Source organism: Melospiza georgiana, chromosome 1 (genome assembly GCF_028018845.1).
Source record: "Melospiza georgiana isolate bMelGeo1 chromosome 1, bMelGeo1.pri, whole genome shotgun sequence".
In the NCBI taxonomy this organism is placed as follows: domain Eukaryota; kingdom Metazoa; phylum Chordata; class Aves; order Passeriformes; family Passerellidae; genus Melospiza; species Melospiza georgiana.
The window spans coordinates 18178623-18206321 of NC_080430.1; the positions used below are offsets into that span (position 1 = coordinate 18178623).

The following is a 27699-nucleotide window of genomic DNA, read 5'->3' on the forward strand; positions in this document are numbered from 1 at the left end:
CCCTGAGACCCTGGAACTTCTGCTGAAGAAACCTGGTTAATTAAGAGGCTGCACTCACACAAAATAAAGGATAGAAAGGTGAACCATGTATTGACCAAGCTCTGAATTAGTGAAGTGACTGCATCAGTTGCTGCATCCTGACATATAACAGGAAGAAGGTGCAGCAGTGCTCCCCAGTGCCACAGAGCTTTGGCTGTGTTAGATGGCCCAACTGGCCCCAGTGTGAGGACATCAGTGACATTCACGTTTGTTACTTCAGGCTCATGAGATCAGGCTTTGCACTCCCAGTAAAGAAACAACCCAGCTTTTCTGTAAATGTTTACTCTGTATTCTGTATTTTAAATGATTGTGTCTCTGGTAAAATTCAATAAATGTATTAAATATATGAACCTTTGTATATTATACAGATATTTCAACAAGGCATGCCATTTATCAGTGGCTTGTGCAATGGATATTGCACCTACAGCTAGAGGTATTGTCAGACCAGACCTCCTGGATTACTCAGATACCACTGAACATGCCTTTATGTGTCAGGCCACTCTCTGTCAGATACTTATCAACCCCATTCCTTTCCATTCTATAAGTGCACAACAAAACAAAAAACACACAAAAAAACCCCCAACCCCATGAAACCAGCAGCTATAATGTCATGTCTTACCTCACATCACACAATTCATAGTATATGTTTCTGCTCTCATCCTTGATGTAAATGGCAACACTGGGTGATTCCAGCATTTTCATTGTCAGCTGCTGGGGGAAGGCACTTACAAAAAGGGCACGAATTGTGTCTGTGCTTGTGATCTCATTTGGCATCCTCAACTGCTTTGTTTCATCTCCATACTGAAGATACAATACACCTGCAAACAAAAGCAATAGGAAGTTACATATTCTTAAATGCACAGTAATGATCTGGTTTCAAAGTCTATGTAGAACACAGACCAAGCCCATAATGAAAAGAGAAAAAACAGCTCACTCTCTTTAAAAAATAAAGCACATTTGTCATTCTCCTTTTCAACAGACTATTGGAATAGAGCACAGAACAATGATATGGTTTGGCCCTGATGAATGTGCTAGTCCCAGTACTGAGATGCCTCTTATTTTACTTCAGTTTCATAAATCAGAAGTTTACCTCAGAAATCCTAATGGAAAATCTCAAACACAACAAGTTGGTTCTGTAGTGGAAGTTGTTGGTAAATCACAAGGTACTTTTAAAAAAAAGTAGCTGAGGAAGAAATTTATCCTTTCATAGCATCCAGCTTTCCTTATACATAACCTCACACTTACCAATAAAACCAAAATTTTCATTTTAGCTCAAGGAATTTTATATTCACAGTTCAATTTGCTGGCATTATATAGCATGAAGCCTCAGGTGAAAACTCCTTCCAGGAGTAAAACTGAGGTACCCCACAAAAAAACAAGAGCAATTTTGAAACCTTTCAGTTTCACAGCACCATTAATAATCACGCTTAGTGCTCAGGGAGAAACATAAGTAATCTCAAATGCAGAATTGCAAAATATGGACATTCTTACTCACTCAAGACAGAACACGCTTCTGATACAGCTATTTTCAGGGAATGGGAGGCCGTGATACACTCAATAATGGAAAGAACCATGAATAATACAAACCAGGGGACTGAGGGAAGGGGTATGAAGTACCTCTTCCATGATGGCTTTGTTGGCCCTGCCAGGCCTATGCTGACTCCTGTACAGCCAGCACTGGCCAGTACTGCATGAGTGTGGCTCATGAGCATTGCTACAGCCCAGTCCAATGTCATCCTGACCTCCAAAGCCCTCCAAGAACTAAAGCACTTGGAAAGAGCCATTCCAATTAACAGAAGAAATCAGTCTGGACTTGATGGTATTGATGAGTTCTAACCATGCTGAGTCTAGCTCCTGAAGAAAACCAAAAGATCTTCTCATGAGCATCTCCAGTGTGGGAAGGTTTATTAGGACCTGCACAGCAGGAAACAAGCTGCCACAGCACTGCAACTAAGAAATTTCCTGGGATGTACAGCACTAGGGAGTGGATTCAGAAGTGTTCAGCTGAACTACTTTGGATACAAGGAGATGGGGACTGGTAAACTCAGTTGAGTGCACTGTGCTGTTTCTGAGCCATCCCAGGTGTCTCTGTACAACACTGCATTGTCCCAGGAGGAAACACCTTTACTGTCTTGCTGTCTGTACGGGATGAAGCAGGTGTAGCTTCCACAGTGGTATAAAAAGACAGGAGATCACAGAACCACAGAATGGCTGAGGTTGAAAGGAACCTCTGGAGGTCATCTGGTCCACTCCCATCCCACTCAAACAGGGACAGCTACAGCCACTTGAGCAGGACCATGTCCAGACAGTTTTTGTGTATCTTCTAGGACAGAGACTCTGCAGCCTTTCTGGGAAACTTGTGTCTGCTTGGTCAATCTCACAGTGAAGAAGAGTTTCCTGACATTAGGGGGAATCTCATGTTTCATTTGGTGATTATTGTCTTTGGCCTTCTCAGTGGGAAGGAATGAAGAGAGCCTGGCTCTCCTTTGCCCCTCCCTTCAGGTTCTTTTGCACACTGATGACATTACTGTCCTTGAGCCTTCTCTTCTCCAGGCCAAACAGTCCCAGCACCCAACCTGTCAGAGCAAAGAGGCTCCAACCAAGTTAATAATCCTTGCGACCCTCTCCTGGATTCTGTTCAGTCTTGGGAGGATTCTGTGCTGCCAGGCCTTTGCATCAATCAATAATTTACACAGGTGGGCTAAAGCCTGGCAGAGCATTTTACACAACCTGAATTCACTACAGCAGTTGCAGTGTAGATGCACTGTAAAGTTGTTCTCCCATGACCAATATAATTAGGAGGGTTGGGAACACAAGGCCCTCAGTGCAGTTGCCATCAGCCATCAGCAAATCTCAGCAAATCACAAAATTTAGATTTGACTCAAGTCAATGAGTGGCACTTGAAAGTCAGCAACAGGATGGGCACTTTATGGTACTGAGGTACAAACACTGAGCAAAAGCATTGGGAAAAGTTGATGTCCTAGAATACAAAGGCAAATAATGAAAAGAAAAGAAGGCATTCCAAGCTAAGATGAGCCCTTAGTCTTTAATATTTTTGTCTCTATGTTTTCTGTAATTGCTCTGAAGGAGGGCAGAAACAGTCAGATGTTCCTACAATCAGTGGGTAATTGTGCTGGCACTTAGGGAAAGAAGATGTTAACTTTCCTGAATACTAAACAGACTAAGCATTACCTAACTATTATTTAATATTAGGCTGCTTTTATAAAATAGAGCTGTTAACCTAATCTTTGTATTATTATCAAGAGCTGATACCTCTTTCTTCATTAGACTGCAATCAAACCCCATATAAATCCTACTACAAATTTCCATTTTCCTTTGTCTGGAAAAACTTTTTCAGACTGAAATTAAACTAGTTTTTTTTCAAAGACTGAGAGGAGTTTTCCTATGAATTTTATTTATAATGCCAATATTTAATGAGCTATTAAACCCATTTTTCTCTTTTTTAAATTATAATTGGAGACATAATTTACTTCTTTATGTTCATCATTTATGTCTTTATGTTTCTAGATAAAATTGTCTTTTTAGTGCTCAAATATTCTATGCAGCTAAACATTCTTCAGGATTCAGAAACTACATTCGTAAAAAAAATTAAACAAGTTAATGATTGCATTTATTTCACTTTTCCAAGATATGCAAAGACATACTTACTTTTGATGATAGCTTTCAGTTATGAAAAAGTTCTTCCTTATGAAGAACATAAAGAACCTTCTATGTTTTGGCATTTACATTTTATTGGATTTAGTGACAAAAAAACCCACCTTTTTTTGGCAAAAAAGACAGGCTTTGCATACCAACTTTGCAGTTGGGTGTGACTCGCTTTTCTGCCCCGTTTAAAAGTTAGCGCAAAATTTAGAAATGCTAGCTTTGAATTTCAGACCATTAAAACCACACTCAGTATTGAGCTACTGAAACCATTAACACAGAGTAAGTGGCAGAGTTGAAAAATCTTCCTTACACACAAGTCTTGATTCTGCCTGTGCTTCAATGCTCCCACAAAATAGTTACCCAAAGCAAAATCACAGTTGTCCTTGAGTCCCGAATTTTCAAAGCAAATATGCATATTATGCCTTTAAACAGACAGCTTAAACATACAACTTGGAGAAATGTTTTGGCCCCAATCTCACTTGAGAGAGGAAAAGATGTTTTCAAAGGCATAATAAATTCTTTTTTCTTTATCCTCCTTTAAATCACATGCCCTTAAAAAACCCTACTGCCTTTCCTCTTGAGTTGTCTGATCCACATCATGATACAGCAATGCTTTAGGGCATTTCCTATTTGACAGAACTAACTGCTCACTTCTAAAAATCCTTTTTGAGCATGACAAAATAAAGAGACTCAAAATCCATTAGTTAAAATCATTCACAATATTTTTCTTCCACACATTGCCCAGGTGAAATTCTGAACACCAACAATACCCACAGGTTCCACTTCATGTAAGCTGCTGGAGCTCTGAGGTGTGTTTTACCTTCAGCTAAAAAAATTACTCCCATGGAGATTAAAGCAAGAAGAAATAGAATATAACTTAGACATGGTTTTTGTTAGGGCACAGAACATACATCAGCAAAGCTGCTGGAAAGATAATTAGACACAAGGGATGTTCCTGTCTCCATGTTCCCTCAAGTCCCTCTTGCACTTACTTATGCTTCTGTTACAATGGATTTACCTGAAACATGAAGATTGTGCCCATTTTTATACATCACAAATCAAAGAGGACTATGAAATTCCCTGCTGCTCCAGGACAACATGTATGAAGATGGCTGTGCACAAGGTAACAACACCACGCAACAGTACTGAAGGTGCCCATCAGACAATGCTGTGGCTCCCACTTCCAAGAACTCTGAGGTACTGCCAGCCCTGCACTGTCCTACAGCTACAACACAAACTAGAATGTTCAGCCATCCACTCTGTCATGTAGTATAACTTAGCTGCATAAAAACCTCTGGAATTTTTGATCATTCTTTGCCCTACAAGCAACAGACCACAGACTTAAACACAGGCCACAGCAGAAAACATTTACATGTAGGCCTCAGTAATATCAGCCTTGTAACAAATTGCTTCACAACATCCCTGTCAACAAAGAGGTATGCTTTAGAGAGGGGCAATTAAACACCCAAGAGGCAAAAGAACATGTTCAAAGAAAGGCTTACAAGCACCAAACTCAGATCTGATGATGATCCTGTGAACACACCACATGACTGCCCTTTCCTTCCCTACATACAGAGCTCTTTCAAAACACAGTATTTTCTGCTGCCTCTTTATCAATGGTCAGTGGCAGGATATGCAAAATATTTCATCATTTCTCTCAGGGATGATCTGCATGAAACACAAGACAGTGCAATGAAAGATGCAGTTACCCTGACTTGGGTGGCTGAGCCCATCTGTGCTGGATTGGGATGCTCGAGCAGCCTCCCTGTGCCTTCAGCCAGCACAGCTCTGAGCTCAGGCACACATACCACATTCACAGAAAAGCCTTCAGCTCACACAGTGCTGCTGAGCTGCAAAACCCACCTGGGAGCTGAGGACATGCCTCACAGAGTGATGGTGAATCTCACCTGAACACACGGGGTCCAGGCTGGCTTTAGAGCATGGATCTGCATAACCACAGCAGGGTTGGCACAGCACCCATACTGATAAGACCATAACTCCTGAGTCACAACTGTAAAGGTTTACTCCTTATGGCAGGAGCTAATGTCATGCAGGTGTCAGGAAACCACCCAGCTCATATCTCTCAGCACCTCCATCACATACACGGTGCTGACCTAACCCTAAGCCCCGCGTTATCATGGTTATATTGCTAGCAATCATCTCCATGTAGGGCAGCTTACATACTCAGGAGAACTTTAAACACAATTAGCTTTTGTTTAAAGAACAAAAATTATCTTTAGAACTGCATTATTTAAGAGACGAAAGTTAAATACCTGATAAAACAATAGTAAGTAAACAAACAAGATTGTGTCCTCTTTGGTGACCTTTACAAGTATCTGTTAGTTCTCTCAAACAATGGATTTTAAATGGAGAAATATAATTTCTCACATAATTCTCTTCAAACAAAAAAGAAAAAAAACTGAGGCAGAAAGTTATTTAACTCCTTAGTTTTATGAAATTAAATACAGTTAAAGCTTATATTTGAGTTCATGAGTTTCTTTTCTGTGAAGCTACAGGACCCCCTCTCTGTAGGCAAGATCTCTTACAAATTTCTGCACTGAAATATCTTACTGGCATTTGGCAATACCTAAGTCCAGCTGAAGAGAAGTATTAACTGAAGAGAAAATCTGTATTTGGCTGGTATAGGATACTTGGGCGCTGGAACATTGAAACCTTCCCACAGAACCAAAAACCACTGGCATGAACAAGACACACTACTCTCTTCCAACACAGCTATTGTATGTATCCTCTGGAAATTCTGGGTCAAATCTGAAAATTTCTAGTAATAGTAAAGCTGGATGGACTGCAGCAATCAAAACCTGGATGCATTGGGAGCTCTAGACTTTCTTGAAATACAACGGTATATACAATGGTACAACTAAAATGGGGAAAATACCATTAGATTAGTTTCACTCTTTACCCCTAACCATCAGTTAACCATATCTTTCTAATAAGATGGGTAATCTTTGTTTTTTCCTGCTGCTTTAGCTTGATCTGCCACCCATTGAGTCAGTCTCTGTCCCTCATGCTGAAGTCAGCAGCAATGGTAACAAGCAAAAGTGAGAAAAAGCATCCTTGTGTCTTACTTATATTTATGTCAAGTCATTACTTGAGACTTGCATGTGTTTTAAAAGCTAAGGATAATCTTTAAAGTCTCAATGATAACTGTTTATGTTGGGGCTAGGTCTTTCCTCAAAAGCACATTTTAAAATTTTAATTTCTTATAACTAAGATTTCAAGATATTTCCATTTTTTCTTTGCTTTTGACAAAATTGTCAAACATAAGACCGCAAGGATGGCAGAGGCCCATATTGTTGTTCTCTGTTCCCCATTCCTCCTTTCCCCCCAGCTATCTAATAAACAGAGCAAACACACATCACCAAATTCTGCCAAAGTTATGCCGACACAAGTTTATAACAGTAACAACTCTTGCAGCATGGAAGAAATTCCTCAATATTAAGTTCTTACTTTCCATACCCTCAAGACTTAAGTCTCCTATTTCACCACAGTTTCAACTAGTCTGAGGTCATTGCCATGATCCTTGTGGAATTTCTAGCCTGAAGCTCTCATAATAACTTCTGTTAGTAGTCCCTCCTGAAAATCTGTCCTCCACATTCAGAAAACGTTCTATAAATATACTTAGCTGTCTTAAAGTACTAAGAGAATAAAAAAGTAGATATTTTAATGAATAAAAACAATTACTTATTTAATTTCTTTTTTTGCACAATAGTCTGAAGTGATTTGTTCAAGGTATTAAGTTGTTTGATAACAGTTTCAATAAAAACAGGAACTGTTTCATTTAGATTTCACTGCTATTTCATTCTTCTCTGCTACTTACAGTGACTTGCAATAATTTGCTACTTAATGAAAAAGACAGATGGAAAACTCAGTAGTCACATAAATTTCCTACCAAAATGTTATGAAAAATAAAGGTTTTTAACTGCCACTAAAATACTACCACTTTTCTACAAACAAATGCATTCAGCTGGCTAAGAAGAATAAGTAAAAACAAACAAACAAAAAAAGGACAACTTTTTTTACCTAAAGAAAACACAGTATTTTCCCCGTCTGATTCCTGATAAAACCTATGAAAAAGCATCTTCAAAGCTGTCAAAAGGCAACTTTGCCTATACAGCTATATCAGCAAGTCGAAATACTGTGAACAGTTACTTCTATCATCTAGAGATTCTGAGAGAACATTTCAGTTTAACCAAGTTCCCCAGGTGGAAATCAATGTTCTGGCAGGATCACTTTTGGACAATAATTGAATTCTGTTGCACAGAATAGCCCAACTGACCAATAAGGAGACTTATTCATACCCTGAACTGACAAAACAATGCCAGCAAAGAACACAAAACCCCTATGATACTGGATGAAAAAATATTCTAAAAATTACAAGCGAACAATTCAGTGAGATGAACAAGAAGTTTCATATACCACAGTTATTTTTCAGAGGGCCCCCAGAGGCTCTGCCATGCTGCGTTTACTGCACTCACATGCACCAGTTTTGCACAATAAAATCAGAGAACTCTACACACACAGGCACAGGACATGCCCATGCAGGATCTGCTTTAGTCCACCAGAAGCTGAGCCCCTGATCTCTGAAGAAGCTCCCAGCCAAAGGTGCCAAGCTGGCCAGTACAGTTTCCAAGGATGTGCCTGCCAAATCTGTGCAGATATGTGAAGCATTTAAGGTCACTGTAGTCAAGTACTTTACAGAGGGGTGCTTTTGTTACTAACTTCTAAATGGGCAAAAGCAAAAAAGACAAGAAAATATCAATTAAATTTCTTGTTCTTCCTCTTCAATAAACGCACAAAAAAAAAGAGATCCTACCCAACTGTATTTCCTTTGTGTATAAATCAGCTGTATCAAATTCATTATTTAAGTAAAAACTATTTTTATAAACCATGGTTTTTAGTACTAAATGAGGTACAATTGATGTGTTTAAGGGCAGAATGTGACCATTTTAATAATCCATAGCCATGAAGCATTAAAGTAATGCAGGCCATGCATGCCTTTACAATTTTGTTCCATTTACCAAATGGTCTGTATTTACAGCAAGAAATTCTCTTCAATATTTCTGAAGTTATTTCATTTCTAAAAAGTTCACTACTGTCAGTAGAAAATTGAGGGATTCAGCCATCAGCATTGAAGAGTACAGTTGGTTAGGGCACCACACCAAAAATTCACCTCTGTGGGCTCTAACAAACAGCTTGACTTTAAATGAAGTCCTCACAAGCTACTTCAGACAAGATCTTGGAACCAAGCCCTTAGTTTGCATGATTAAGAAGAATGCCAAGAGGCCATTCCCTAGACTCACTCCAACTTGTCATTATCTTTCATGTATTGGGGAACCAAAACTGGACACAATGCAACCTCACAAATGGTGAGAAGAGGGGAATAATCACTTCCCTTGACCTGCTGGCTACATTTTTCCCATAGACAGCTATGCAGTGTTCCCTCGCTGCAAGGACACGCTGCCAACACACAGTCAGTCACCTTGTTGTCACACCCTAAGTCCTTTCTGCAAAGCTGCTACCAAGCCAACCTGTCCTTGCAGGGCTGCTCTCTCCCTGGTGAAAGGCTGCATTTGCCTCTCTGGAGTTTCATGAAGCTCCTGCTAGTCCATTTCTCTGGCTCACTGGGTCCCTGTGAAGTGGCCATCATTGGGCACATCAACTGCTCTCCTTGGTGTCAGACTTGACCCCACTGCTGGTTCATTCCATCCCAAAAACAAGGTTTCTGATGTCAAAAATCACTGGAGAGAGTCCAGCCCTGAGAAGCACAGCTAAAACTCAGCTGCCAGTTACACACCCTGAAGGCCACCCTACCTCCCCCATGTGGGTACAAGGAGGCTATGAGAGATATGAAAGGCCTTGTTAAAGCCAAGATAAAGAACATCCACCCTCATAGCCACAGATGGTCTATTCATCACAGAAGGTAATTGGGCAAAGCAATGGTACAAGCACCTCTCTCCTATGAAACAGACGAGTAGTTAAAAAATATCCAGAAGTGCTCCCATCTTCAGAGCTGCTCAGACCATTGCCCCTATTGTACCAAGAGAACACCCTAATCAGCAGGCTATCAACAAGCTTCTGATGCAGTGATTATCCTCTTATCCTCCTTGAAATGGGTGCTCTGTAGCCAGAAATGCAGAAAAGAGACAGAGAACAAGAAGTAATACAAGAGACAGTCCTATATGATGCCACAGAGATGACATTATTTCCCTCTGGGAACAGAAACTTGAACTTAGGCCCAGCACAGTAATTATCTGTTAGAATCACTACCTAAATGTATAAACAGTACTGGGACCAATGATTAAATCCAAGAGCTGCCCTCATTCAGGGACTTGCTGTTAGCCCTGGCAGCAAATCCTAAATACAATGTGCTGTGGGACAGGCTATGCTTCTCTCCTTGGCTGAAGTCTTACACTTCTTACAATGCGTGGAATTGCAATACAGTTTTTTCCTTTGCATAACCATATCAAATGGAAGGCTCTGGTGTTTGTGTGACTTATTATATTAGAGGTAGACTTACAAATTTTGCCTAACACAAAAATTAGATCAGATTTATCCAAGTGATAGCTCCTGTCCTAGATACACCCCATGGGACAGTTCCATCTGGCCTCCTACCTTTCCTCTAAAGGAAGGAGGCCTGTACACGATACTCCAGCTGCTAAATCTGTCTTCCAGCAGACACCAAATGCTGAAGGCTCAAATTGCTGCTGCTAAATCAGAACATGAAGTGATGGTAGAGCTCAATAAAGACATTACATCTTTTATGAGGGCATAATTTGGGATAAAGAGAAAAGCCACTACCACCCTGGCATAGCTTTATTCAGTTCATCCAGGTTGCACACTCTCTACCTCTCCTACTATCTTCATCACTTTTCATTCTGATTTATTCATTTTGCAAGGTCCTGAAATTGGAGTATTTTGTCACTAGGTATTACCCAACACAATGAGGCACTGGCTTTGCTCAAGGCTCTTCAGTATAACTGGAGTGCAAATGAATAATAAAGTTGCATTCAAAAGTCATTTAACAGATGTAGCAGTGACAGACACAGACTTACATAACTAATGTGTTTGTTTTATACACTGTACTTATTATCTTCTACTCCAGTATCACTGCAATGAACCCATCAGATCCATGCTGATACAACCTGCTGCAACAAAATTCAGCTCCAGTGTGACACAGCATCTAAAATATCCTGCATATCAGCTTTTTGGTGGCAGACAGAATGTGCCTCTGTTGAGACAGTATGTACTAAATAGTATCTTGCTCCTTGGAAGCATTTTTTTTCAAGTTCTCCCCACACATTTTATTATAGGAGAAAGAAACTCTTAAGTAAACAGTAATTGTGGGTACAAGTGCTGGGGAGTCACATATTTCACTCTTTCCTATACCTGCCTTTCATATATCTTGTAGAGATAATAAATTAAACAGAAAAAACTCTGATATGCCAATATCATTAATGATATTCTTTTACTCTTTTGCTACAAAACATTTCAGGTAAGAGGTGTGTGTTTTTTTCTTTCCAAGTCCAAAACCTTTAGTTACCATAATTTGAAGAAAAGGAAAAGAAAACAAAGTCTTGGAAAGTTGGAAGGAAAATCTTAGAGTATTATAATTTCCTAGTGTCCCTGTTTCAATTCATTAATTGGAACTAGTTGTTTTAGGCTGTTTTTCCTATAGACCTGTCAGTCTCTGTTAAGCCATCTGACCACAACAGCAAATATTTACATGACCTTTTTGCATGTTGGCTGCTTTGCATACACTATAAAAGGCAAGATAGGGAAAATTCTTTAAGATGTCTGAATACATTAAAGTTATACTCAGCCTTAACTTGAAATGCACTTCCCAGGGAGTTCCTCTCCCATGAACTAAACTGAAGTTCTTGCGGACTTCATTAGGCATAAATCATGCCCTAGGGAATCAGAGGGCAGTGCCACTACTAGCAAATCACAGGTTTCTCATATGAAGTCTATGGCCATTCACACATCTTCTGTCTGATTTTACAGGTCTATTTTAATTTCTAGCTCATAAATAGTAAGTACCAATTAATTACCTCCAATATAATATACCAGTCTACCTTTAGCATTTATATTTTTCTCTGTGTATCTTACAGTATTTTGCATACACATGAATAGAGAGTTATTTCCACTGCCAGCTGAAAAGCAATGATCTGTCTCTCTGTAAAGGTTTTGCTATGAGTGAAAATGACACTGTGGCACTTTCTTTTTTAACAGTCTGAGAAACATCTGCAAGAAATGCTATAAAAGATTGAGGCATTATGATTATAGCCAGTAATGGCATTTCCATATAAGGTGGCAGCAAACTAATTAATCAGACATGAAAATCTGTGCCTGCCAAAACTTGGGTTTGGGGGCTAATAAATAATAATCAGAATACTCCATGATTGCTTAAGACCCTCCCCATGCCAATCCTTAAACATTTGTATAATTTTACTCCTTTATGTAATCCCTCCAAATGCAAATAAAATGCAAATGTTGGCAGACTCAGACATTTCTGAAGAGGCCTTTTCACACCACCTAACATTAGGCACAGGTTTACCAGTAGGGAGCTCAGTCTTCCTTTGCTCCTCATCCATCTGGACTAGAGTGGCTGGGCACCCTGGCTGGGGCGCCCAAAAAAAGATGAGCCATAAAGCTTCATCCTCCTCAGTCACTACTCAGACCCAACTCTTTGTTGTGCATTTATGGAAATCTCCCCATCCCACATCCTTCCTTCACCCAGCCCTGCAGGAGCACCAAGAGCAGTGGCTGCAGAGGGAAGGGGTGGTGACCACACCTGCCCTTCCAGGCTCTGACCCATCACATCGCCTGCCCCGGGCACTCCATCCCCACACAGCCTGCCAGTGCCTGCCCTTATGGATGCTGCCCATTGTTTGGACAGATGTCCCACATGAGAGACCACAAGTGAAGATATTTGTCAGCCTTCATTTCCCCGAGGAGGTACCGGGGCAGGGACAGCAGCGAGCAGCAGCGCGGGCACAGGCGGTGCTGCCGTAACCTCGCTGGATGCCTGTCAGGTTCTGCTTCCTCCAGGCAAATTGCAAGTGAAGTTTGCTGAAAGCTTTTGAGCACTTTCCAGGTTTCAGATGATTCTCATTGACAGTTTTGCTAGATAATTTTTTTCCCACAGTTATCGCACTGGAAAAGCTCCCAGTTTTCAAATACGTATTTTAAAATACATTTAATTTTCTCTTGCACAGTGAATTCATTTAATATCTTGCTTTGTCTCCAGGCTGCACAATGATGAAGCAAGTGTTGATTTCTACTTTTTTTAGCCAAGAAAGACCTTAATTTCAAAAGCTGTGGCTGAAATTTTAAATGGGCCCACAATAGGAAAACTGTTTTCTAGGTCAACTCCACGTGAGTACCATGTCCTGTCAGATTAGCCTGACTGACAAACCCGTGATAGTGAGGTAGCCAAAATGCATTTGTGTTGTTCCTTCTCAGGCTCCATGTCAATTCAGACCACAATTTGAAAACAAACTGACTCATATATAGCTAGTAAAATAGAAACCCATAGAATAATTAGAATTTCAAAAAGAAAACATCAGTTTTTTTAAAATGCATTGAGATATACAATGTAAAATAGAAGTTTCCAAGAGTTGATTATTCTCCTGGCTGAAATTATGTTCACTTAGAATCAAAACATAATTTTTATTTAAATTATATTAAATTAAATTAATAGATATAGAAAGAGAGGTGATGATACACAGATTATTTCAAATCATGTCTTGAAGTACGTTCATGACACTTTTAAAACTGAAGTTATAAACAGTTTTCTGTTTTTTAAAAATAAACTTTCCCCTTTTACAGTTGGAAATAAAAAGGACCACAGCATGCAAAGCATCTCAAAAGTAGAATTTCAGAACGTTGCTGATGGTGTTGTTAGAACACAGTGGCAGAAGAGATCAAAAAGAACATTATTATAAAAGAAATACACATAATAGTAACAATAATAATATTATTGTTGAACTATTAATAATGAATAATGAACTATTTTGGAATACTTTTTATCTTTTAAAACAAACTGTTTGTTGCTAATTTGTTCCTGGAATTGCTTGAAAAAGGCAGATTGTGGGGTGATGACAATGTATTATCTTCTATTTGTCTAGTATGATGATCCCTTAAGCCACACACATATCTGTGACCCCTCCTAAACACTATCAACTGAAATGCTTCATATTACATTGCCTCCCTGTTGTTTGTTTACTTTTTTCTTTCTCCTGCATTTGGCCTGTTCATGATGGGATAGGCTGGGACCTTGTTTCTGGCACATGAAAGACAGGGGGTTTTGCAGGGTCTGGCCATTAAATAAAGTAGTGTATCTTCATGTGGCTGTCTTCCATTAGGGCATGGACAACACATTTCAGTACATGCAAGAGATGCTAACAAAAGGGTTTAAGAATGAATTCTTAACAGTGAACTGATGGTCCTCCCATCTTAGCAAAGATACTATCTAACGGAAAAATTTCAGAGCAGCAATGATAGTCAAGTGTCCAGGACGGGTTCTGGATGAGCAACAAGTGGTTACAGCAGCACTTCTCAGCTGGAAAAGAAATGGCCTGAGAGAAATGACAGGCCAAAGCAATCAGATATGGCCTGAGGGAGGCAGACAGCAATTTGATGTTTGCTGTCACTTCCAACGCAAGGACTAAGGGGCATAACCTAGAGCTGATAAATAAATATAAAACAAAGCAACAGGAAAGCAGTGGTTGGGCAGTAAACCAACAGGAACTTGCTGCCTAAGTCACAGATGTGCTGTGGAGGATGTGGAAAATTTACATGGGAATCAAAGGTGGACTGAACAAACATCTGGAGGAGACATCCCTTGGTGGTTATTACACAGGTAGAAACCATAACCAGGAAATCCCTAAGCTGAAAATACCTTGAGGCTGAGAACACTTGGGGGAAGGATCACACATAGACACGCAGAGGACAGGGAGTGATTCAGGACAGCCAGCACAGGCAAGTTCTGTCTGACCAAGCCAGGGGCCTTCTGCAGCAGGCTTCCACAGCAGTGGACAAGGGAAGGGCTACAGATGCCCCTTATATGGACTTCTGTAAAGCCCCTGACATTGTCCCCACAACATCCTTCTCTCTAAATTAGATGGATTTGATGTGTGGACTGGTAGACTGACAATTAAGTGGTTGGATGGTTGCATCCAGAGGGTAGTGGTCAATGGCTCAGAGCCCCAGTGGACATCAGGGACAACTGTTGTCCCTTGGAGTCTGTACTGGGACCAGTGTAATTTAATATTTTAAAAAATTACATAGATGAAGTGATTAAGTTCACCCTCAGCAAATTTGCAGATGGCACCCAGCTGTTGACAGGCCAAAGGAGCAGGATGCCATCCAGAGGGACCTGGACAAGCCCAAGAAGTGGGCATGTGGGAATCTGATATGGCTTAACAAGAGCAATGCAAGGTGCCCTGAGTTAGAGAAACCCCTGGAATCAACACAAGTTGGGGGATGAAAAGAGCAAGAGCAGCCCTGCTCAGAGGGGCTTGCTGGTGGGTGAGAGGCTGGACATGACCCAGCCATGTGCCCTCCCAGCCCAGAGAGCCAAACCTGCACTGGGCTGCATCAAAAGCAGCCTGGGCAGCTGGTAAAGGGAGGGGATTCTGTCCTTCTGCTCTCTTGAGGCACCACCTGCAGTGCTGCCTCCAGCTCTGGGGTCCTCAGCCCACACGGTGGGGCTGGACTGTGAGCTCCAAAGGCTCAACCACTTAACATTACATTGAAGCAAACACAAATTTTACAGAAAATCCTGGGGTGAAGTAAGCCATCCTGGGGATGCCCTAGCCAGCAATGACTTACAGGCAGTATAGTATAGTATAGTATAGTATAGTATAGTAAAAGTAATAGTGCATGTATAGTAAACATACATGTGCTCTTAAAAACATCTCAAAAGCACAAGTCTTATGCAGGTTGAAGTACTGCAAATTTCTTCTCCAAAAGCCCAACATACTGGTGGCCCAGCAGGCTGTGGGAGAGCAGCCATTTGTGAGCTGACATGGACAAGGATCAGCTTCTTGTTTCCAGCCCCACTGCTCTTCACTTTTCAGCTCTGGGAGAGTAAGGGACCCTTTCCAGCCCTGTTTTCTTCACACTTGTTGTGTTTGTCAGATATCATAATACTCTTGACAGAAACTGTCTTAGATTATTGAGGAATGAGTAAACCACCGTGACAAGCTTACAAGCATGGCATGATTTACAGTCCAGCCTTCGATTTATGTCACTCTGTATATTGGGAGAGGAGCCTACAGGAAAGCAGCATTTCAGTTTATTACCTACGAGCAAAACCTGCCTTCCTCAGCAATCCAGAGATGAGTTACATGCCTTCCCACAACGCTTTAACTGCCCTCTGGTGTCTTCCCTCAAAAGAACAGCCTTTACTCCTACTATCCATCAGCTGAGCTGAATCTCTGAGACAAAATTCACCATCATAAAAGGAGCTCTGGCTCACAGCTGGGCTAAATTCAACCCTGAGTTATGGGAAGAATGCAGGAAGCAGAGCTGTCCACCTGTGCTGACACATCTCTCGTGTCACTGTGCAGACGGAAGGGCACTGCCCCAAAGTAAAGGGATCTCCATCAGCATATCCATTGAAATCCTTGGCCTGGAAAGCTACTGCCACACAAATACAAACCTTTTCAGTGAGATGGATTACTAAGACAATAGTATCCCTAGGTTTCTTTCAACTAAGTCTGGCTTTGAAGATATGACAAAGTGAAAAACCTGTGTCTGCTGTCTGAAAATGAAGGTACAATCTTGCATTAAGTTCATCGCCAAATACTGTGCAGGCTTGGCAGGAAGTATTTGCAGCAGTGGATTTTAACCATTACTCAGCATTTCATCTCTCTCTCCTTGCATTTCTACCATGCTCTCATCACACTTTCAGATCTTATGAAAATAATTTCACCATTCCCCCAAGTTACTCAGTATCCCCTACTGAGTTAATTTCCAAAGAACAACCTGACATGAAAAATAATGTGCTACCAAAGTCTTTACTTTTTCAACCCCAACCTATTTAAAGACTGTTTTAAATCCACAAATGGAAAACACAGACTAAACACAGAATGGAGAAGGACTGGAGCAGGCTCTTACCCAGTGATCTTTCCTTTGTTTGGTTTGCTGACCGCACAACGGGAAGACTTGCCCGCGTGCGGCTGCCCCTTGCAAAGGGGGTAGGAGAATCACCTTCAGACATGACCTCTAAGGAATCAGCAGATGCTTCAGAGAGGTGTTCTGTGTGGTCACCCAAATTGGACTGTGGGCTCTGGGACGGTTTTGGGCTTCTTGTCTGCAAAACAGAGTATTTCCTTATTAGTCTACTGAAACCAGAGTGTGGGAGGAAAAAAATCAAAGAGAAGAAGGAAGAAGTCCAATTCTTCAAATTCTGGTATGCTGGAGGTCACTTGTACAGATTATTTAGGAAAAGTGTCCTTGGATATTCCGCTGCAGTTTTTACGGTTGTATATCCACATTGCAAATTTTGTCACTAATAAGGCCATGAGGATAAGACTTGTGCTGAGGAGACATACAGTAATGCCATTCTCCTTGTCCACACACACACACACACACACATATACTCTAATTTTATCAAATCTGCTAAGAAAAATCCTCTGAAAAGCAGTACTGTAATGGAGTAGTGAAGCTATCAATTTCAGTATCTTGTGCTGTGCCATCTATGCAAGGTCCAGGTCATGCAGCATAGCCAAAATAGTGATCCAACATTTCTAGTTGAAATCATAAACAATTACTTTTTGTTGTTGTTGCACCAGCTTAAATCAGAACTATCTTCATTAACTGACCAAATTAATTATGACTTTTACTGCAAAATCATATTAGTAATTGATAAACACAGCTGCTGGGAAAAAACCCAACTCTTCCAGCAGGGGAGAGATATGGTTTCATTTATGCACTTCTACCAAGTCTTCACGGTAGGATCTGCCTAGTAAAAACACATTCAATAGGAAATAAAATGTCCTGAACATTTTTTGCAAACTATAAATGACATTAAAGCCCTTTCCACAAAAAGGGGTTGCTTTAAGAAGCATAGTCAATATTGTGTAGTGAAACCTTCTCACTCACAACCACATGTACTATTACTCTGGAAGAATTATTTCCTGATCTCTCTCAATCAAACCATATCACAACAAATGGGAACACACAAAGCAGAAATTCAAAGCAAAGCAAGCTTACTAGGTTCCAAATCCAGTATGTAAATATGAACTTTATAGACATCTATAATCAGCACCAGGCACAAGATAGCATTAAAATTATATGTTTTTACCTCCCCTATCATTTAAGGTCAGATGCTATTATGTTAAAAATTGCCTGTATCAAAATCAACTTCAACTCTAGGTTTGAAGCTGCTGTCAAGATCCAAACAAGATTATGCTTCTTTCTGGAAAGCTAAGCTAACTAATCTTGCTGACATCTGTTTCTTTCAGTGGTTTTTCAAGTGAAATGAGCAAAAGTCATTTCAGCATCACATACTATTCCTTATGTGACTTTGAATGTATGAAGAGCTTCAACTTTTATTACATTTTCATTAGCTGGCTGTAGAGGTCTGTTCTTGCCAAGTTGTGCAGTTGCTCACAAATTACAATTATTAGATACACCTCACAAGAAAGTAAATCCTCCAGAACTACTCACTTTCTAAATTCCAATATTAAAATAGTACTGGTACTATCCAAAGTCCTACAATGAAATTGTTCAAGAGCATTAAATATTATGCAGGACTTAAAGCTAACAACATTTTTTCTAAAGTATGCTTTGAAGTGCCTCTGACATGGTCAGCATTAGTCTGCAGTTGTAAATACAAGGACTTGTGCCAGGAAAGTTACAGAGGTGACAAGTGACCTGCAAACACAGAAAAGAATCTGATAAGTTAGTACTTCTTCATTAAACTTTCCAAAATGGCTTGTGAACCACCACTGCTGAAGTATTTTGTTTACACAGGCACATTACGGAAGTATTACCAAGCCAAGACATTACAGTTCTGTAGCTCCTTGTAGTGATTAAAAACTTATCTGTATAAATCCATTCATAGGGAGCTAGAAGGCATGTAATTCACCCTTTCTAGAAAACCATGACTAAAAGAAACAAGATTTAAAAAAAAATTAAGGCAACAAAATCAATCTACAAAAGAACCTTCGTTTCAGAGTTTGTTGGGAAGGAGATTGCTTTTATTTCTTAAAGAAAATATATACTGATAAAATAGAAATATGGATCAAGTTTACTTTGCTTTTGCTTATTTTTTTCTCTTCAATTTATAATAAAATAATCCCCAAATGTCATTTGAGACATGCAGTTGCATGTGTATTGTTCACTGATAATATGAACAGATGTATATTTGAGGAGTAAGGGGACACTTTATTACCAAAATCAACAGGCACAGATTTAGCTGAGCAGTTGCCCAGTGTGTCCTGTGAATGCACAGATGGAGCCAACCCAGCACTGCTGCGTTTCTTTGGTTGTCCCTGGGGAAGTGCTGTAGGACCTAAGACACAGCATCCCAGATCCCCACATATGACATGATGTCATTACTGCAGCTAAATCTGTTGGGTCTAGCTGAGATAATTTTCTCCATAGCAGCCTTCATAGTGCTGTACATTGTATTGGTGGCTAGAAAGTGTTGATAACACACCATTATTTCTGCTACTGTTGAGCAGGGCATGCACAGCATAAAGGCTCTCTCCAACATTCCCTCACTCACCCAGGAGGCTGTGGGTGGGCAAGATCTTGGCAGAGGATGTAGTCAGAAAGGCTGACCCAAAATGACCAAAGGAATATTTGATACCACTTGATGACTGTTCAGCAATAAAAGCTAAGAAAAAGGAGGAGGAAAGGGACCATTTTTTACCACATTTGTCCTATGGAACAACTGCTACATGTACTGGAACATGAAACCTCAATTCCCAGGAAGAGCCTGGACATCATATGCTGATGGGGAATACAGAATACTTTGTTTACTTTAGCTCCCGCAGGTGACCTTTGCTTTTTCTTTATTAAACTGCATTTATCTGAAGCCATGACATTTTTCCATCTTATTTTCTCCCCTGCATCCCAGCAGAGGAGGGGGGATGGAGTGGCTTGGTGGGTAGCTGGTGTTCAGCCAGGACAAACACACTACACTCAAAAAGATTGGTTTTGAGCAGCCCTTGTTTCTCAACACCTATGCTGCAGCTTTCTGAGGCAATCCAGAGACACATAATGGATTCTGCCCAGATACAAATCCCAGTCCTCCTCTTAATCCACCAGCTCCAATCCATAGGAGTAATCCACTCTAGTAAGTGGAGCGACACAAGCATAAAGCCAATGCAAGCTATAAATGAGATCCACCAAATACACACGTGAAGTTTATGAAAGACTTCAAGTTATTTGTCATGCTAAACTTCTGTAAACATTGCATTCCAGGATTCTGAATTTTAAACAGATTCTAAAAAAATTCTCAAGCTCAGTAGCAACAGTGGGTATTCAAAAGAGATATGAGTGCAGATTTGATAGGAAAGCATTTTTGTTATCAGCAACAAGCACAAGGCTTGATGCTACTTAATAATCAAGTGGATTCCTAGGTATGACTTAGAAAAACCAACTCATGCGGTGGGGAAGGAGCCAGCAACATTTACAGAGCTATAGCTACAAGTATTTGTAAAAATTTTTGAAGAAAGTGCAGAAACCTTCAGCATGCTCCAACCTTGTAATAATTATTCAGGATGATGATTCTAATATCAAATAAGAAAAATAAGACAAATGTCAAATAAATACTTAATAATAATGCCATATATGTTTTTTCCACTGAATGTTCACTAATATTAAATTGCTTAAAATACCCCAGCAAATGTCATTTTAAGGACTTTTCAGGAATGAGCACACAGCACAAGCTTTCACAAAATAAATGCTGACCCCAATAGTCAATGTTTCAGGACTCAACAGAGGACCCAACTGGAGTCATAGTCTAGACTGCTGCTATGTGAGTCAGAATGGTGCTGTAGCAAAAAACCCTGAAATACCTAACAGAGAAGAAAACTCAAGATATACCCACTAAGGAACAGCATTATCCAAAATTAAAATGTATAGAGACTCCACAGAGGCAGACAAACTCAAGGAAATGCTGGCACATTCCAAGCCACCTCAGGGATAAATGCCAGAAAACAGAAGAAGGTTCAGAAGAGGCAGCAGGTCTCTCTCCCCCTCTGCCAAGACCAGTTAGGTCACATTTCCTCAGCCAGCCATGGTCTTTCCCCCCAAGATGAATGTTAGGAGGCACTCCCCTGAGTGTTTGTGCAATAAGGTTCATCTTTCACCCAGCTGAATTGAGCTGACCCTCCTTAAGGACTTCTCTGATAAAAGATAGTCTCTGTGCTAGTTCTGGGTCACAAGATCATCAGAAAAGATATGCCAAAATAGGGATGGACCATTCTGGTGTAAACATACACGTAATTACAGTGTAAACTTACAATTATTTAGTGCGTCTTGATGACTCTTTTACTTAGGATACACTATTTTATTTACAAGGATATAGACCCTTGTAACCTTTTCAGGGAACATATTTAAGTATAGCACATGGAGCTAGCAATTACAGAAGATCTTTCAACCACTCCTGGAATTTAACAAAGAATTTAAACTGTAGCTGATCATGCCTCATGACAGACATCTGTCTGCTACAGCTTGGCATAAGAATGCACTTTCAATACATCTGCTTTAGTCCTTTCACTGACTCAGAAAAAATAAAGAAAAAAGTGCAAGGCTCTTTAAATGCACTAAAATTGCAAATAATTAGGAATAAAGCCTGAAAGTACCTGATTAATGAAAAGTGAGATACTGCACAGATGCCAATGTAATGGGCAGTCATGGAGTAACAGAGATTTTCATCAAGTTCTCTGCATGCCTCTGGTCCTCTGCTCACATTTGTCCACACTAATCCTCTCATGCTTTTGTTCTAGCTGGTTTTATGTTTCTGTTATTCATAGTGTTCTTCTATGCTCATTTCCAGTTATTTTTTATACTAATCTATATAACAGAAAACTTTTTTCCCTCTTTTCCTTTCTCCTGCAAATTTGCTTCACACATTTCCATAGACAAAACCTAACTCAGAAAAAAAAATTGCACAACCCAAAGAAAGTTTTAATTTCATCTCTCAATCAATTCCCACTTTTTATTTCTTGTCTCCAGGAACTTCCTTAGCCCTTATCTTGATAGAAGCTTATCTATTCAGGAGATTAATCTTATGTATCTTGAAAGTTGCTAGCACTCCTGGCAAAAATGGTAAACAAAGGCACCAAAAAATAAAACAGAGGTAGTAAAATACATTTTTCTAATCACGTACTCTAACAAACATAGAATAGGCAGCTCCCCTTCCCCCACATTGAAGAGTCTTCTTGACATTTCAAATAGAGAGGAAAAATCAGTAGAAAAATGGAAGCCTATTCTTCTTGACCTTCAAGTAAGCTGCTTGTCCTGTGACATGTGCCAAAGGATATGTGACAGACTGCACATAGGCATATAAACAGGCTGTGTTTCATGTATGATGAGTTTATTAACCCTGAAGTATTACCACAGCATGTGAATTCTTACTACTGCAACAGTACTTCTTCATCACATTTAGGTCACATTACTGTTGTCTGAAGGACAGATCTGCTTTTTCCACAGATACAGAGTCTTTGGGTTTTCATATTAACACACCAACAGGGTTTTACTTGCCTGGACATGCTATTAGCGACACATTATTGTTGAAGAGAGAGCGAATATGACCCATATTATCTCTTTTTTAAGCATTTTCCATATTTTTCCACAGCACTTTCTCAGAAAAGTTCAATGCTTATACATGGTTGTATAAACTAAAGTTCATATTACCTCTGTGCAACTGATGTATTTGGATACTCTGTCTCACTGGAGGCGGGGAGATGACTCAGCAGCTGAATGCAACATCAAACCATCTCTTGTAACAAACTCACTTCTGTGCTTCTGGTGCTTTTTTCACCATTACAAGATGTAAAAATCTGTGGCATCTTTCTTTGGGATACCCTCAGCGGGAAATGGTACCATGCCAGGAGCAGGCACATGCCCGCATCCGTGTTCTCCAGAGCTGAAGAGAGTGGGAGGCAGCTGCCCACTCGCCCACATACAGATCCTGTAGGTGCTAGTTACGCTCCTCCCTGATGCCTGCTCATGGACTAACACATCTCTAGCATTCATTTCTCTATTTCAACCCCAAACTTTTCACTATTTTCTGTTGAATCAACAACAACCAGTTACAAAGCCAGTTCTTTCTCACAAGCATCTCAGTTTGGTGGCAATATGGATTTCTATGGTATGAATGGCCAGAATGATTTCTTCTTTGATAAGGAGAAATGCCTGAGCCATGGCTGCCCACCACCCTAGCACTGAAGCAAGGTACTGCACTTGCCTGGAGCCTCCTTGGCTTGGAGGCATGTTCTGTGCTGGATGCTGCCCAAGCTGCCCCTTCCCTGCCGGGCTGCTCCTGCCCCGGGGGTGCCGAGGGCAGCCTGAGCTCGCCATGCTCACACGGGAGCGATGCCAGCAGGGCACAAGGCACAGAGCCTGATGCCAGCAGGGCACAGAGCCCTCCCCTGACCACCTGCCGTGCGGCCATTGAGCAAAGCAGTGAATTCGGGGAGCTGCAAACGTGAGGTGCTGCCCCAGAGCAGATCTTGGCATGCTCTGAGAAAGGGAGGAAAAAGACCCAGAAGAACTTCTCCAAGTAAGGTAAAAGAAAGCATTCCTCCTCCCTCCCGTGGTGAATGGGAAGGAGGGGAAGATACCTCATCCATCAGCTCTGGTAATGCTCAGTCACAGCCACGCAGCACCCATCCTGTGACAGGGTCTGGATGCTCCAACGAGTGGACGTTTTGCTCAATTCAGTGAATTTATTTGAAGGTAAAACTCCTCTCTGCTTATGACAGGATCTTTATCTACTACTCTGTATTCACTGATGCTGATACCAGTTTCTTCCACCTAGAGGGAAAAAAAACATGTCTAATGATGGGACAGAGTTTATCTGCCATATTTTTAGGTTGTAATGATATTCAAATCATCCTAAAAATCTGCACGTTTTCCCACGAGCCTTGCTAGCTCCTGTTGGTGGCCAGCTGCATGCTCCCTGCTGTGGCAAGCTGCCAAAACTCATTTCTTTTAATCCTGAGTGCTGTGAATCACCGAGCAGGACATCCACAGGCTGCTCCCCCTAGGCAAGACCATGGCTTGCTCTTCAGCTGGTTGATCCCCAGAGTTAGGAAAAAAAAGTTTTTCATACAACTATTATAAATTACTAACATAAAACAATATTTTCCATTTTTTTTACCTGTAAGCACATAGATAAATTGAAACCAGTTTTTCAGGAAAGCTGTGTGTCTATAGTAAAGATATTCATTAGGAGCAATAAAAGCTGTAGGTGCTCAGCACTTATGCTGCCAGACCTCTTATTCAGATGTTTAATTGCAGGAACTTGCATTTGAAAATGCTGCCCTAAGGAACTCAACAGCCCGTCTGAGAGCAGCTTAATTGGTCCAGACAAGTCCAGACTGAAATATGCAACATGCTGTGACATCTCTTTGGAATATGTGTAATATCAGAAAACCCCAAGCCATCCACATTAAAGTGTAAAAATATTTTGCAGTATGTTTCTGTCCAAATCCAAGGTTTTCTTTTTCTACAAACACCTGAGATTTGAGGGTAGAAAGTGAAGCAAAACAACACAGAAAACTATTAGTCACTCACTAATAAAAAACAAAAGTCATATTTAATGAAAGAAACCTTTAAAATAAAATAATTTATCTCTCTGCTTTATTCTAATCCTTCGTCATGTGAAGAATTTATTCACGCATGAGAGTAAAATTAAAAAAGCCACAGGTCACCTCACTATTTTTCCCTGCCAAGGCTTCTATGAGTCCATCAATTTTCCTCAGACCAAAATTTTGTCTTTCACAGTCTCTGTCATATTCTTGCACCACAGCTTCAGTTTATTATTGCTTTGTTTAAATAAGTTATCCATAAAATCCAGCCTGGACATCAGCATTTGTCTTAATTAAGACCTTATGGCAGTTTCAGTTGGAAGCTATTTTTCTTTTCCCTCCTGAAAAACTCTACTGTGAAGTATTCACAACCCAGCACGACCCTTTGTTCCATCCAGGAGATGGCTGCGTTTCATCAGCAGTGGGTGAGGTAACTCCTACCTACACAACCCCCAAAATCGCCATGAGAACTGTGAAGATTAAAAGGGATGATTTAAACAAAAACTGTCATTATGCTGATTAAAGGGGAAAGATCTTTACATGCTTAAAACCACATGCAAAAACTAAGGGGGGGGGGGGGGGATAGAATATACACCAGATGCCTAAATGTACTTAGGGGATCGTGAGTTCTGATTCAAGATTATTTACCCATCCCTGTTCCTCCCACACGTCCCTGAGGAAAACAGGAGGACGGTCTGTTTCTGTGCTGTTTCCCAAAGCAAAGGCACACAGTGCAGCGATCCTGGAAAAACCTGTTTTTCTGTGTTTCTACAAGCTGAGAAGGCGCTCTGCATTAACAGGCTATTTTAAAAATCCCCAAAGAAAGGTCCATCGACAGGAGAGCCCACTCCAGGCGGGCGGGGGCGAGGGCAGCAGGCAGGGTGGCTGCCGGCCCAGAGCAGCAATGGCCCGGGACGGGCAGCGCCGCCGGCCCCAGAGCAGCAATGGCCCGGGACGGGCAGCGCTGCCGGCCCCAGAGCAGCCGTGGCCCGGGACGGGCAGCGCTGCCGGCCCCAGAGCAGCAATGGCCCGGGACGGGCAGCGCTGCCGGCCCAGAGCAGCCGTGGCCCGGGACGGACAGCGCCGCCGGCCCCAGAGCAGCCGTGGCCCGGGACGGGCAGCGCTGCCGGCCCCAGAGCAGCAATGGCCCGGGACGGGCAGCACTGCCGGCCCCAGAGCAGCAATGGCCCGGGACGGGCAGCGCCGCCGGCCCCAGAGCAGCAATGGCCCGGGACGGGCAGCGCTGCCGGCCCCAGAGCAGCAATGGCCCGGGACGGGCAGCGCCGCCGGCCCAGAGCAGCAATGGCCCGGGATGGGCAGCGCTGCGGCCGGCGGCAGCACTCCCACACCATGCACTTATTTTTAGCGTCTACTCGTGGAAGGAAACGTGTTGAAGCACTTACTAGAGCTTGTTGCTCTGGCACCTGGTAGAGTTAGGGGGCTGCCGCAGGAGAGAGGCTGTAGAAGCTTTTGCTGCTCCTCTCTCCCAACTCGTCACCTTGCTCTTCTGCTTCTTTTTCCCTCCCTCGAGGCCACCTTGGCGAGGGAGGAGAAACCTTCCTACTCTCCACACCTCAGCCTCTCCCACCCTTCCCTGTGGTCCCATGTTTATTTGCCTCCTTAAATCCTGACAGGAGAAACACAAATCAGGTGCAAATGAGCTCTGCCTGCTCCGGGTCCTCCCTGCTGGCTCCCCCCGGTGATCCTGGGGCTTTCACGATTGTGTTCTTGGCTTCGACCGAAACCACACAGAGACACCTTTAGGTGTGTACCTACAAGGCCTGTACACATCCACTGCCTCCCCGGGGGAAAAAAGGCACCTGTTGTAGGCATCCATTCTGGATGGTGTTACAAGCCATCTAGAAATGGAAGAGAAGCTCAACAGGATGAAAGGTGAGATACAGGTGACTTCAGAGATACACTGTGCATATAAGATAATTCTGAGAGTTGTAGGAGTAAGATTTTTTTGCATGTTCAGTACAAAAATATTTACTGCTCTGCCCACAGAGCTGCCCTTAATTTTGCAGCAAGACTTGTACCACCTAAGCCAGTTCCATGTATGTATATAACAGAAATATAAAGCTGGAATTGGGACAGTGTTTAGGAATCACTTACTTATCAAGGATCTCCCACTGAATTTTGGTGGATTTCAGAGCATCTAATACAAGAGTTTCATGTCTATCATGCCATTAAAGGAAAAGTCAGATTTTAAAAAATCATCAGAGGATGCACATGCATCACACTCCCATATGCAATTAATCTATATGCATAATACTTCATTGCTATGAAATACAGAGAGACAAAGCATGCAGATTCATATTTATTTGAGAATTTTAGTTGTGAAGCAAGACACACACAATTAAAGGGTAACAAACTCAATTCACAGCAGAGTGCAGAAAAAAGAAAGTACAGTACTAACTCTCTGAGAGGATTCAATTTTCATCATGTACCTTTGAATGTCAAGTTCTGAATGAAGAGAGACCAACATGCACTGCAAAACCTGTGGATCAAAGAGAAAAAAGAAGGGGAGGGGGAGAGATAATTGTTAACAGGAAAAGAAAAAGGAGAACAATAGAAATTCAAAAAGAATAATGTGTACATACTAAAGTATATAGAGAAGAGAAGAGAAGAGAAGAGAAGAGAAGAGAAGAGAAGAGAAGAGAAGAGCACTGAAAAACCATGAAGGAAACGCACATGTGGCAGAGAACAATATGCTCTATCAATACTTAATATGCAATACTCTCAGAACTCTTGCTGGAACTCAGTTCAGATGTGCTACATGTGGTTGTATGTCAAAGAAACAAAGAATGTTCTAATATAAGAGTTAATGGCTGAAAGCTGAGCCATAGAGATTCATATATATATATATATATATATATAAACCATATATATAAATCATAACTGACAAATAAGAAAACATTTCTTCCTGAGAAATGATACAGCTCTTGGCTGGAATTAGCAGCAGTCATTACACTTTTGTGTTCATTTCACACTTACTACAGGGACATGGAATCCTTCAAGCAGAACTTAGAAATACTGTGTAACTCATGTGTAACCACAAATGAAAAAAGAATAAGAGAAACTATGGTATGAATAGCCTTTGCCAATCACATCTCTCTTTACTATTCTACCTCTGATCTTGAACCCTACAGAATGTGAGAATTTGCTAAAAGGGGTTTAAGGGCCAAAAAAACCC

General features: G+C 41.2%; 1 protein-coding gene across 6 annotated transcripts in view; it reads right to left on the reverse strand.

The window, feature by feature from the left end:
- Positions 1 to 27699, reverse strand: part of KIAA1217 (KIAA1217 ortholog) — a 335362-nt gene that overhangs the window by 77683 nt on the left and 229980 nt on the right. For all 6 annotated transcript variants that reach the window (XM_058024673.1, XM_058024657.1, XM_058024665.1 and 3 more), the window contains exons 3-4: positions 16849 to 17044; positions 659 to 857 (exon numbers count right to left, since the gene is read on the reverse strand). In XM_058024673.1, coding sequence (XP_057880656.1) covers positions 659 to 857; positions 16849 to 17044 — 395 coding nt within the window. The remainder of the gene's footprint in view (positions 1 to 658; positions 858 to 16848; positions 17045 to 27699) is intronic.